This window comes from Gambusia affinis, linkage group LG13, assembly GCF_019740435.1.
Source record: "Gambusia affinis linkage group LG13, SWU_Gaff_1.0, whole genome shotgun sequence".
Lineage (NCBI taxonomy): Eukaryota > Metazoa > Chordata > Actinopteri > Cyprinodontiformes > Poeciliidae > Gambusia > Gambusia affinis.
In genome coordinates this window covers 19,517,299-19,530,861 of record NC_057880.1, presented here as the reverse complement: position 1 = coordinate 19,530,861, position 13,563 = coordinate 19,517,299, and the positions used below count along the sequence as shown (strand labels likewise).

Genomic DNA, 13,563 nt, shown 5'->3' with positions numbered 1-13,563 from the left:
GGCCTATTCCTTTTTTGGTAAACTGTGGGTTTGTCTATTGTTTTTTTCTTTTTTTGTTTCTTGTGTTTAATGTGGACAATTTACCAAAATAAAGTGATTGATTGATTGATTTAAGATACAGTGATTCCCAACAAGTAAAGAGCTTTTGTTCCATCTGTAAAGTCTGTTTTTTTTATGTACTGCTACTGTTCTGTCCTTCAATAGCCTGCTTAAAACCTCAATATATTTCAGTGTGAGATCTGGACAGAATTCAGGCAAGCTACAATCTAGAGGAAATAAATTTTCCATCCTCAGATATAATGTCAGTGGTGTCAGGAGCAGATGGGTCTGGACCAGAGCAGTGCTAGCACAACAGATGACAGACGGTGGTCTCTGGAACCAGCCTCTCACATGTAACAGTCCAAATTACTGGTCTGATCTAGTCTCTCCTGTGAGAAACAGCCCTGTACTTTATAGGAGGGACAGAAATGCCATCAGCACATTCAGTTTAAATAATAACCATAAACAATAATCACAATGTGGGACACTTATTGAACGACATAAATATTCTCAAGTAAAACTGTATTGCCTGAGCTGTGCTTGGGTTGTTCAAATTCAAATGCTGTAATTTGCTTGGCTTGTTAGCCATAGTCACATGGAATTTGAACTAAATTTACTTAGGATTAAATTAAAATTCAGTCCAATTAAAACATATTTCATTAATCCCAAATGGAAATTAAATCATGTTGTAACTCATATTTTCAATTTTCTTCAAAGAGTTGTTGTACATTGTGATGTTGTTGTATAACAATCTGAAAATAAAAATAAGTATCATGAAAATGATACCCAGGATTGCCTGTAATGCTCCTATATGTAACCCTTTGAAATATCCAGGGATCTCTAAAGGTTATCAAAAACCTTTACAATGTCATCTTTGGAGGATGCCTAAAAGCTACCCTCAACTTTCACAGGACTATATTAGAGAATATTCAAAAAAACATTTTCTAAAAGGTCCCTGAAGAACTACCACTTTAAATATCAGGTTTAAGTGAACCTTTAGGTATATAGACCTCATAGCTCACATAAATTGTATTGTCTATGTTAAAAGCAAATTTATGAGAATATACAATGTAGAAACTGTTCTCTACAAGCTCCCTGAAGGTTCATAGCAACTTTAATGCATTTTAAAAGATAACCTTGAAAGCGGAAGCCAATAGCACAGTAAAGTGAAAACAAGTTCTCAAATTTTGACTATCAATTAATAATCTCAGATTTAGCGTGACAGTAATCTTTATCTGGAATAATTTAACGTATATTGCACTTTTAGACGTGGTGGTCCATAAAAAGAACCCTTCGTTTCAGGAAGAAAATCTGACAGCACTTCATGAATTGGGAGCATTAAAAAAGTTATAAATTAATCCTTGCTCATAGGAGCCATAATTAATGTGATACTTTCGGTAATGTATGTTGCCTATGTAAGCTGGGTTCTTTTCAAAGCGAGCTAAACTACCTTGGTACATTTTTCAGCACAACACCGGCGCAAGTCTCCAGCCAGCTCACACGCTGGAGGGACGAACCACCGGAAACAACCTACCCTCACTCCACTCTGAACGTTGGCACAGTGTGATGGACTGGTCCAACAGACCAATCACAGGCCGACTTTCTTATTCCTCTGAGCCAATCGTGTGGCCAGAATTCCCACATATAATTTACGGCGCCATCAAGATAGGTTGACGTTACTAAGGGGTCCATAGAAATTTGACAGCTTCACAGGTGAGACAACCTTACAGAGGCTGTTTCACTTTACGTTTCTATTTTCTTTTACCCCCCGGAACTCCACTCACTGTGAGCCTGGGGTTGTCACAATCAAAAAGCAGCCTTTCGAAGTCTTATCACTCCGGCAGCATGAGCAAAAAGAAAAAGGACTGGAAGACTGAAAAAGGTAAGGGTTGTTTTGGAGATGGGTAATGTGGCTATCATTTCCGCGACAGACAGCATGAATCATAACCGGAACACTGATAGATGCTCTGCCTGTTCCCTGCTTTAATAACTTATTTTCTGGAGTATTCTGTCAATGCCATACGGAAGCTGCACAGATGTTACTGTTGCGCCTCTGCTTGTCTGCTTTATAATGCATGCTTGACATTCGCAGCAGCACCTTTCACTGCTTCTTATCTCTTTATTAGCTTACATTATGGGCGCTCAGATACATTTTCGACGCGTTTCTGGACTTTAATGAAAGCCACAAACTAGTGGTCCCTGTTTTCCACCTGTGTCGTGCTCCAGCATTAGCTCAGTGAGGTGCAAGCAGCCAATTCCGGGTGTATAAATGCCCTGGTAACCACAAACGGCTTTCTACCTCTGAATTACTAACAACACCAGTGTTGTAATAAAACACTTCAGTTGTTTTAATCTGCAGTAGCATTAGAAAAAAAATATGTTCCCTGTATTTAAATGCAGAGAAAAATTTTTTATGGGCTGCTTGTTTGAGTGAAAGACCTCTTGGACCTGTTGAGTATCAAAAAGAAAACCAAACTTGGCTGATATTTATTTAGTGACTTATTCACACTGGAGCTTTTTTATTGCATGTCTCTTCCTGAGGTACAACATAGCTGCAATTCATTAATTAGCATTATGCCACTTCTATCCTTGTCACTGTGTGAGCATTGCTTTGGAATTATTAAACACATTATAGAATGAAGCCATAATTAAAGTAAGACAAAAACTTCATGATGGCCTCTGTTTCTCACCTTCCCCTGCTATTAAAGCTACAAGTGTTTTTTGGTATGTCGCTACCACCTTTGCACGTGCAGAAACTTTTACCATTTTTCTTTGGAAAACAGCCTAAGTTCAGACATATTTCTTGGGACAGTATTTTTCAAGTTTTACCACAGAGTTGAGAAATACTGGGCAGGTGAAGGCACTTTTATGCACATTTCAGTGGTTCACCATCATGTCTTTGTAGGTTTGGATTTATGTCATCCTTTATATTTCCAAATGACAGATTGAGCAGAGTTCTGTGAGAGGTCCAAAACAAACTTGCTTTAAGCTTTTCCATACAACCCACAACAGAATATCTATTGCAATATTTGATTTATTTATTTTACTGGATGTCTATATTTTTGTAAATATTACCATGAAACTTTCAGCAAATATTAATGAGTACTTAAAATATTGAACATTTTCAGATGGAATAATTATCAATTATTCTTAGGCAAAAACATATTTTCACATTTGAACTAAAAATGCTGCTAAGTAAATATTTTAGTGATTTTAATAATATTATGGATGCTGTATTTGTTTTGGGACAGAAATACAAGTGCTTACATTCCAATCAATTGATTGTATAATCTGAAGAATGTTCAACAACTGGCTAAATTTAGGTGGAGGAGAAGAAACATCTATTTTGTAAGTGCATTAATTCATACCAAAATGTTGGATTAACTTAAAGAACTGAATGTTAAACTTTAAATTATCTTGTTGTCTATTCTGTTTGTACTCTAAGGCAAAATTCAGACAGAACACACAAAAACTTGAGTCTCACTGATGTGATTCCTGACTCAGATTCAATATGGCTGCTGTGCATTTATAAAGCTTGTAAAAGTTGCAGGAATAAATAATTTAGTTGCTCTTGTGTCACACATAGAACTTTGCCATTCCTGTTTGCTTGCATGTTTCTTTCAGTTTTTAAGGCATAGGATAGAGAAACTTATGTTTTTATTTATGCTTTTGTCGTTAATGGTTATCAACTAGGTCACAGGTCACAAAACCCACTGGTTTTCTGACTTGGGACCAGAGCATCTTTTGGACTCCAAGAAATATGGTAAATCAGATTTAATGCCACCATCAGTCTCAGTTCCATTAATTTATTTCACTATACTGTGCTGTTCAAAGATGTCTAGCAAATGATGGGGACTGACTCCTGCATTTGCAACTATGGCACAGCAAATCTTAACAGGTGTATATGCTGTATAAAATAGATTTAGAGACAGTTACCTGTCAGGGTATGTAAGCTTTGGAATTTGTCAGTGATGAATTGTTCAACCCTAAGTGTTTTATTGTAGTCCAAAAAGCTTTGCTGTGTTCAGCTGCCTTTTTATTCAGCCATGTAGAATAACAGCAGCTGTGGAAATAAGAAAAGTAGGCAATAGGGAAAGATAGTACATTAGGAATAAAACAGATTCCCTGCACTGCAGTAATACTTTAAATGTATGACTGGCTGACTGTGAGATCTTGCCAAAGGGATATACTGAAGAAGGTTATATTTTTCTCCATATTTAGGGTCTTCCTCAGTATTTCTTCCTCTAAAGGTTTCATATCACAGTAACTTTATTCCCAAATTACTATGACCTATAAGTAGATGCAAATTGTTGATCCTAAGTTCTTTTACAGTCCTTTGGTAAAGTATTTAGAACCTCTTATACTCTTTCAAGTTACCTTACTAGAATTTTATGTACTAGTGTAATTCAAATTTGTGCTTAAGTTGTAAGGATTTTTTTTTTTATACAATTACGAATTTGGAATTGTGGCAAGAATTTATTTTCAGCCGCCTTTCTAACAACCAAAAACAAAGAAACAAAAAAGTAACTGGAGTTCACCTGTGTGACATAACATAGGTGAACAAACATGTAGACCAGGGCATATTAGGAAGTTGTGGAGAGATTTAAAGCTGGGTTGCACTATCAGAGCTTTACAAATTTCGCAGAACACTATTCAGTTCATTATTAGAGAACAAAAAGCCATGGGACAATTGAAAACCTACAAAGACAAGACCGCCCACCTAAACTGAAAGGCTTGGCAAACAGAGCATTAATCGGCAACCAACCAGGCAAGAGGCTAATGGCAACTCTTCAGAAGTTACAGATGGTAGAATGTCTTGACAGGACATATATAAGTTGTGTGCTCCATAAATCTAGTGTCATATGGAAGACTGAGATTAAGAAAGCCAGAAATTACTGTCTGGCACAAATATGTAGGAGATATAGCAAAGGTGGGGCAAAAGATGCTTTGGTTAGATAAGACCAAAATGTCTATCTTTTCTACAACATACAAAGAAACATTACACATCATATGGATGCTTCGCTATAGTAAAACACGGTAGTGACAGAATAATGTGATGGGGATGCTTTTCTTCAACAGGGGCAGGGAAGGTAGTCAGAGTTCCTAGAAAGATGGATGGACCTAAACACAGGGTAATCTTTAAAAAAAAAATAAAACAATAATAAAATCTTGTTATCTTGTTAGGTTTCAGAGCATGTTAGCCATCTTCCAGCTAAACTATAGCCTTAAATATACAAAGAGGATCTTGAGTGAATAGTTTAGATCAGTGGTTCTCAACAGGACTTAGCTCTGGGATTTCCATGACCAAAGTAAAGAAAATGTTTCTGTCAGTTTTTTAAATCTTGGTCAATTATTCCTGCATGATTCATAAGACTAAAATGAAAATCAGAGCAATCACTAACAGTCATTTTAACAGTTTGTTGCTGTTTTACTTGCATATTTAATAAAATAAACATCTCCCAACCCTTAGAAGTATTTTCACTTAAACTATAAGCAGCAATAGACAAAAGGTAAAAAAAAGTCACTTTCTTTAGTCACTGTTTATTGCACACATTTTTTGCTCCTGATTAGAGCCTCAGAGTCTGGAGATATACCACACAATCCAACTCTGAGGTTAAGCTCAATATCCAGTCTCTTTCTGTTGTTTTTCTTCAGCTGAACCAGAGCTGAAAAGCTGCTCTCATAGACACAGGTGCTGAATGGCTGGGGCTCGAGTAGCAAGGGAAGAACTGAGGAAAGCTTACTTTAGCAAATTTTGTATGATAGCCTGCCCAGCTGACTTTTAGTTATGATTTCCATGCTTATTTCACAGGTGTTGCACATATAACCATCCCTTTGTTTCTCAGAAAACTGGTCTTACAAAGTTTAAGCCTTTTGCTATGATTGATTGGCATTTAACAAACTTCATGTCCTCTTCTGTGGTGTGAAACAAACAAATACCAACTCTCATTACAAGGAATCATGACTACCTGCTGTAGGTTTAATCAACAATCCACTATGGTTTTTTCCTCATCATTTTCTGTCCATGCAATTGCTCACAACTAATTGAAAATGGGTGTATGACCCATCTTTGGGTCAGGACTCACCAGTTGAGAAATGCTGGTGTAGACCCAAGAATACTAATGTGTTAGTTATAGCCCAGTTAATGTCAGACTTAAATCTAGTTAAGACTTTCAATATAATCTCACAAAGTTTAAGAGGCATATGTCAAAATGACTCACTTCTTTTGTTTCCCTAACAAATTGTATCACAGTATGTGATTGTAAAGTGGCTAAGTATTCAAGAAGAGAGGTGAACAAAATGATTATCACATCAGAAAAGGGGCATATAAACAGGGCAATCCAAAGTTTTGTAATGTCAGTTATTTATAATGGAGGTAATTTTCAAATCTAAAAGATTATGTAGAAAAAAAATGCTTCACACTGAGTGGATGGATCTCCAGGGTAAGTAGTTATAAAGGTTTACTGATTAGTTACAACATCATGAAAGAAAGGCAATGGGAGAGCTTAGGGTTCACCTCTTTCTGGGTGAATTTTTATTTATTTTTTTTAATAGTAAATTGTCTATACTGGCATAAAAGCACTAGTGAATAGTAACAGTCAAGGTTATACTGACCTCTATGGTAGAGATGGAATATCAAATGTTTATTTTGGAAGAAAAAGAGTTTGTCACAGAACTTTTTGTTTGCGTTTTGTTCACAGAACGACTCCTTCAGCTAGATCGAGAGGAGAGGCGCAAGGAGTATCGTAAAGGTTTTACACAACTGGATGACATTCCAACTTGGAGAGAGGAAAATAGATGTAAGAGACTTTCTGTTTGTTATTTAAGGTGCTGAATGCCAAGTTGGTGGAGGATGGTAGCTTTTCTTTTTCTTTTTTTTTTTTTTTTTTACACAAGCCTTCCTTCTGATTTTGCATCATGAGATTTTTCCCACCACTTTTTGTAAGCTTAAGATTTGTGCATCAAGAATAGTAAAAGTACAGATATATTTGCATGCAGTTTGTTAATGAATAGTCCTTTTAACGGTAGCAACCCATCAAATATTACATCAATGCAGACCTTTGCAACTATGATGCTAAAAACACTGATATTGAAATGATTGCAGTTTGAAATATTGCATACAGCTACTTGTGAGAGTTAATGCGATCATGAGCTCTTCAGATAACAGGACAACTTCAATAAAAATCTGGTGGTCTACAGAAAAATTAGAAGTAGGTCATTGGGTGATTTAAACATGATATTGATCCAAAATGTATGGGCAAATTAACACTGAATTGGTTTGTCAGTTGGAAAACCTGTGGGAGCAGAGTGGGAAAGAAGGCATGAAGGCATGAGAGAGAGCCAAGGATGATTTAGAAAGGAAAAGCCAAAAATCTGACTGCTCCAACCTCAATGAATGTCATTAGACTTTCATGCTGTCCTTTTGGCAATAGGGCTTGGTACAAAATATTGACAGAGTATCTGTAATTGTGCAACCAGTGATTTTAGTTACAAATAATTCTTTCTTCAAACAGAATTTTGTTTTACCAACTTAACCATCCTTAAATTAAAGGTTTGGTTTTTACTCTGTGGTTTACGCTAGTGCTATAAAAGATTAATTTATTTGACTTTTTACATGTCTTTACCAAAAACTTTCTCTGCATTATTCTAAAAAACCTATGTCGATGTGCTTATGTCACATCAAGTATTTAAGATTGCATTCAGTGTTAAAAGGAAACAAAATTTATTTTACTAACACTCATCAACATGCTTTATATCTTATTTGTGAATGGAGGTAAAGTTATTAATTCTTTGACATTTCTTTTTCTGTCCAGTCAGCTCATTTCATGATGAAATATTTTTGGACTTTACTTTTTATTTTTTTATTTTTTTGAGTTTTGCTACTCTAGGAAATGTTGCTGTTTGATATGAAACCAATTGTTTATCATCTACACATTAAAGTGAACTTTAATGCCTTTTTGAGCACATCTGCAAGCTCTTTTCAAATATCCAGCTGATATCTAACTCCATTACATGCTTGGTGGCATGTTTCTGTTTGTTACTTCAGCCGGGAACAAAGACGTTGATGAGAAGGAGCTCACAGGTGGAGGAGGCCTCGGTGATAAAGTATCTCTCTACAAGGGTGATATTACTGTCCTGGAGGTGGATGCCATAGTCAATGCTGGTAGGAGCTCTGCCCTCTAACCCTTTTAAGCTGCTGGTTTTTTGTCTGAAGTTTAGCTTTAAGTTGTGTTTTACTGCCCTCTGCTGGTGAACATAAAGAATAACTGGTTCTGGAGGTGTTACAGGAGTGGTGTGTGATAAGGCAAGTCAAGTAAGTGTACTTGGTCTTGCTTACCATAATTTAAGTTGTATGGCAGTTTTCTTCTTTTCTTGTCTTTTGTTAGGTCACATGTTTGATCTGTTTGATCCTGAAAGGTTTTTCTGGTAAAGAAAACTGACTGTCCTCGGCACAGTCATCTGATATTCGAACCTGACCTTTGCTACAGATGTTCCCCTCCCCACTCTCCATATTCCTTTTTCTCCCCCTTTCTTGTGCAATGCAAATATAAACCACTTAAACTTAAAAAACAAAACATTGACTTTAAAGAGGTTAATCAAATCTTTCGGAACGCATTTAATCAGGACTGAAGAACACTGCTTATTCATCAACATAATATTACAGACAAACTTGGAACATTTAAAAATACCGGAGACATTTAAATGTCATGGAAGCTGTTTTGTATGATCAGCATTTTGACCTTTTAACACAAAGAGGTGAAGAGCTCTTATCATAAGTCAAGCAGTGTGGTGTTTTGTTAGAGTATTGTGATAACGTGAAAACCGAATATCTGCTGTGTAATTACTGTAAATATGGGTAACAAGCCTAAAATATTCACCTTGGTGAACCATTTGTCTCTTTATTCTACTTGATTTATGTTGCAGAGACTTGGTGGCTCCATGATCCTACTCTTTGCTTTGACGAGTGAACTTTTATGATTTTTAAACCTCTCTTAACATCCTCCTTGCCATGCATGGTGACAAGATAGATGAGATTTTTCACTGAATCTTATTCATCCTAATAGTTGTGGTAAACTTTTTACCCTTTCTCTAATTGTAGACAGGAAATGGCAAAAAGAAAAACAGCTATTCATCTATAAACTCCTCATGACTCAATATGAGAAACACACATTTGGCCGAGTTGAATAGCATATTGCTGAACAAAATTATATTACGGTACATAGAAACAAGATTACTAATATGGAAATCTTAAAGATGATCTGATTAACTTTGAGTAAAATCTTTTAAAGAATTAAAAAAGTGGATTTTTAAAAAAAAAGCCAGTGTTAGATAATTCTAGTCCAATAAAACATAATTTTTTTTTAAAGTTCTTTAAGGATGTGTACTGTGGGTTCCAGTAAATATAGAGAATGCCATATTAGGTCCTTTATGAACCTTAAATTTTGTTTTTTGATTGTTTTAGTACAGATATAGAAAAACTTTAGAATAAGTTCCTATTTCTCCCTGTCTTTGTTATAAAATACATGTTGCATTTGGTAATTGGGAGGTAAAGAGCATTACAATGTCAGGGTTCTGGTCTCAGAGTAAATATCAGGTTTTTCTGTAACAGTTGAATTCTTCATTCTGTGCAGGCAGGTTAGCTCATCAGTTAATGCTGCCAAACATTCAGGCTGTGATTAAGCTCCATTGTGGCCTAGAGGCAATCCGTTGTTTAGCGGACCATCACGAGGTCTGAAAGGTTCAAAGGGCTTTCTGTGGGCCTTTATGATTTTTGAGAATTTGTCTCCCTGATACTCTATTCTCTCTGGTGGTCTGGTTGCTTTTTGCACAGGTGGCAGGACTGATAGGAATATAAAGTGCTAAACTTTGCTGTCCAGAGTTACTTACTGTCTCCTTGAGCCTTGCACTGCAGTTTTGGTCGAAAAATAATTTGCATGTGAATGCAATGTTCTGTGCAATTTTTTTTCATTGACAAAAGTTATTTATTCTAACTAATGTCACTGAGTTATATAAACGATGCACGTGCTGACATGTTGTTGTAGCCCTTTTCCAAATATTTAGTAATAGATTTGGGGGTGGAAAAAACCCATTGGACAACTTGTCTGACTTTTTTACTTTCATCTGTACATTGCTACTAATATTTTGCCTGCTGTATTTTCATCTTGTCTTGCTGTTTCTCATTTAGACTTCACATCAGCAATCTATGAATTATAGGAAAATGGGAGTAAAAAAGCCTAACATATTGTCAGCATAAATTACAGTTGAAATTGTTCTGTGAAGTGTTGAGTGTTAAATTTGACCAAAGTGTCTGTTGAAAGATCCACTGATGACCAATTTATAGTTTTCTGGCAAAACCCACATTTTTTAAAAAAAGTTTAAAATATCCAGGTTTTTCCACAAGTTCATGATGGCTTTGTGGTTTCACAAATATTGCAGGGTACTATTGCAGTACGGATCATCCACTGTACTAGAATGTGGGAATTAAATGCTTTTCATTGTTTTATGGTAAACCCACTTTTGGTATTTTTTTCTAAAAAACCTTAGTCTCATTTGACAAACATAACCAGTCCCAATAGTATCTATCTAGCAAGTTCTAAATGTTTGTCTGGACAGAAAGTCCTTTCTCTGGTCTTTGAATCACTTTTAAGCAACTAGCAGACGTATAGATGGCATGTTGTCCACAACAATCCAGCTGTTTTTTTGGACACCTGGTGTCCCCAACTGGCCACATGTTTGCTATAGTTATTGAACAGAGAGCTTTAAGTTGAACAAGCCAGCAAAAAGCAGCAGAAAAAAAGACATCATATTTATAAGTTGTAAACTGTGAATATAAAAATGGTTATGTTTATAGTTTTTTTTTGTTGGGTTTATTAGTAGAAACAATAATTTTGCCACTTGTTACTTTAAAATTAAACATTTCTCGACTTATGAGTTTTTTTTACAACTGAATAATAAACTGAAATAGGATTTTCTTCATGTATAATTGAGTGTAACATTTTGCCACTGCAATAAAAAACTAGGGCTTTTAACACTTCTATATGTTTTATAAATGTGGCCCTAATATGCACACATTTCTGAAAGCATTGCTGATGTAGTTTAAGGCTTTAGACGTTGCATGTTCAAAAGGACACGGACAGGAAGTTATAACATTTATATATTGTGAAGCATTTTGGTTACAAAAGCAGGTGGAATTGGAATTTTTCTCTTGATAAATTTTCCCATGATGACACAATGAATGTGTGGGTTGCTAAGGAGGAAAGGAGTTTCCTCCCTCATTATGTCGCAGATGTGGTTTCTGTCTATAGCTTTAAGTGGGTGTCAGGCTGCTTTATGTCCACCATTAAAATTTAATTACCAGGCTCATTGAGTTTTTAACTCTTCCTTAATTTTGTTTAGCTGGCAGTGACACAAGAGGAGCTTGCACTGTCACCTGTGTGAGAGCCTAAAGACAGCAGAACAGCTGATAAACTGCAGTGCAGTACGCTTACTGTGCCTGTACTGTCCTTTCCCTTTTGGAAAGGACAGTACAGGCACAGCAAGGCTCCAACAATGAGTAAGATCAGAGCTTAAATTACTATTAGTGTTTTTTTGGGTGTGTGTGTGTGTGTGAAGAATGCTTACATGATAAGACAATTTTTATGCCTTTTCTGCCTAATGAAGAGGAGAAAAGAAAAATAATCAGCATCAGTATTTCTCTTCCTAAAAATTGTTTAATAAACCTTTTAATTTGAGTTTTGTTTTCATAGATTATTTTTAGTAAACCAAGACAAAAAAAAAAGGAATCCAATGCAATATTTGTCCATGTGTTCAAAATAATTTAATTACTGCTTACAAAGTTTGGGTTGTGAAATTCTCTGCACTATGTGTGATATTCAACAAAGCTATCAAACCGAACTGTGTTTATGTGTGATAAAGAAAGAGCTTTGATCATTGAGTGTCCTTTAATTTTAGGTTCTGTACCTATTCCTTTGAACACAAAAGGCTCTTTTAAACATGGCAATAGATGTGTTCTTTGTCCCCTTTTTCTATATAAATGGATGTCATAATTTCAGTATTTCACATGCATATTGAATCATGAAGTTGTCCAAATTAAATTTTCATATTGTCATTTGTTTTTATTGATATCTGTAAATAAGAGTGAAGAACCAGAAAAATTACATGCTGAATGAATTTTACCCCAGAAATTGCGGAGGAAAAGTAAAAATGCAAATTATGTTGCTGATATGATGCAGATTTTTCTATTTTGTTTTTAAGAAAGTCTTTAATGTGATATTTTTGTGACTTTTACAAGGATAAAGAACATTGATGGACCAAGGAGGAATAAAGACTGATATCTGAGCATAAGACTGCCATATATATGCAAAATACAGATTAGAATATTGTCCTGCATTATGTTGAAGCTAATCATGGATCTACAACATTTACAGAATACTTATAGTGAAATAAAAATTTTCTCCTTTTCTTTTTGGTTGAAATTGATCAGTTTTGCAAAGAGAAGTCGGATGAATTTGCTAAAGAAATTAAAAAGGAGCTTAACCATCCCGAGTTTACAGATTAAATCATTGTTTCTGCAGCTGTCAAATATTAGATGAAACTTTTTGTTAAAAATATAGCAGTGTGTAGGTACAGTACAGTGTGGATAGCTAGAACAACTATTTTCCTTTTGAGTAAAAATGCTCCTCAGTGTACATTTTGGATTAGTGATAAATAGAAGGAGGAGATCAAAGTTAATCAAGTGTGGGAAAAAAAATACTCATTTATACAAAAATATCTCCTAATAAAGTAGGTTTGGCTGTCAGATGGTGTGCATTGTATTTAATTTTAGTTATTCTACATGTCTTTAACCCAGGTCTCTAAAATGTAGTGCTTATAATTTGACGGAGCATTCTCATTAGAAAGGGAGGTGGAGAAGATGTGCTATTTTTATGACTGTGATAATTATGCAGGGTTCGAATCCTAACTTTTTATCTACTGTAAACGCTTCCTATCTTTCTTTATTAGATCATCTATTCAGGAACCAATTTTAATTGCACAGAAGTGGTCATGAGTGCTATAAAGAACCTTTAGGGTTACAGATAAGTACAAGAAATTAAATTGGTTCTGAGTTGAGTAGAGCCCCTTGTGTTGTAGTGATTATTGACCCTCAGAAAGTATTAATGCTGCTATGGATTATAGATATAACAATCAGTCTTTTTCTCTGGGATTGTAATTTTGCTTTAATGAACACATATTCCATGCTTTTTCTTTCATTTTCAGTAATGTAATGTATAAAAGAAAATATTGCTGCATAGAAACATAGAAATTTTTAAACTGACAGAAAGACTATCCCCATATAAAATTCAGCCCCACATTGCCCTAGATTTGGAAATGTGACTATTACACAGAAAGTGGTGAATTGACCATTGTTACGCCCCCAAGGTCCAGGGGTACAGGGGCGGTAACATAAAAAATGTGTCCAGAGAAAAAAGTGGAATGTAAAATGTTTTATTACAAAAAAGATGGTTTCACCAAACCAAAACACAA

The 13,563-nt window shown here is 35.3% G+C and overlaps 1 protein-coding gene across 4 annotated transcripts in view; it reads left to right on the top strand.

Annotated features, from left to right (window-relative positions):
- The window catches only part of macrod2 (mono-ADP ribosylhydrolase 2), a 465,786-nt gene that overhangs the window by 1,739 nt on the left and 450,484 nt on the right, over nucleotides 1-13,563 (top strand). For all 4 annotated transcript variants that reach the window (XM_044137275.1, XM_044137273.1, XM_044137274.1 and 1 more), the window contains exons 2-4: nucleotides 1,507-1,921; nucleotides 6,741-6,839; nucleotides 8,087-8,203. In XM_044137275.1, the coding sequence (XP_043993210.1) occupies nucleotides 1,885-1,921; nucleotides 6,741-6,839; nucleotides 8,087-8,203 (253 nt within the window). In that variant the 5' untranslated portion in view covers nucleotides 1,507-1,884. The remainder of the gene's footprint in view (nucleotides 1-1,506; nucleotides 1,922-6,740; nucleotides 6,840-8,086; nucleotides 8,204-13,563) is intronic.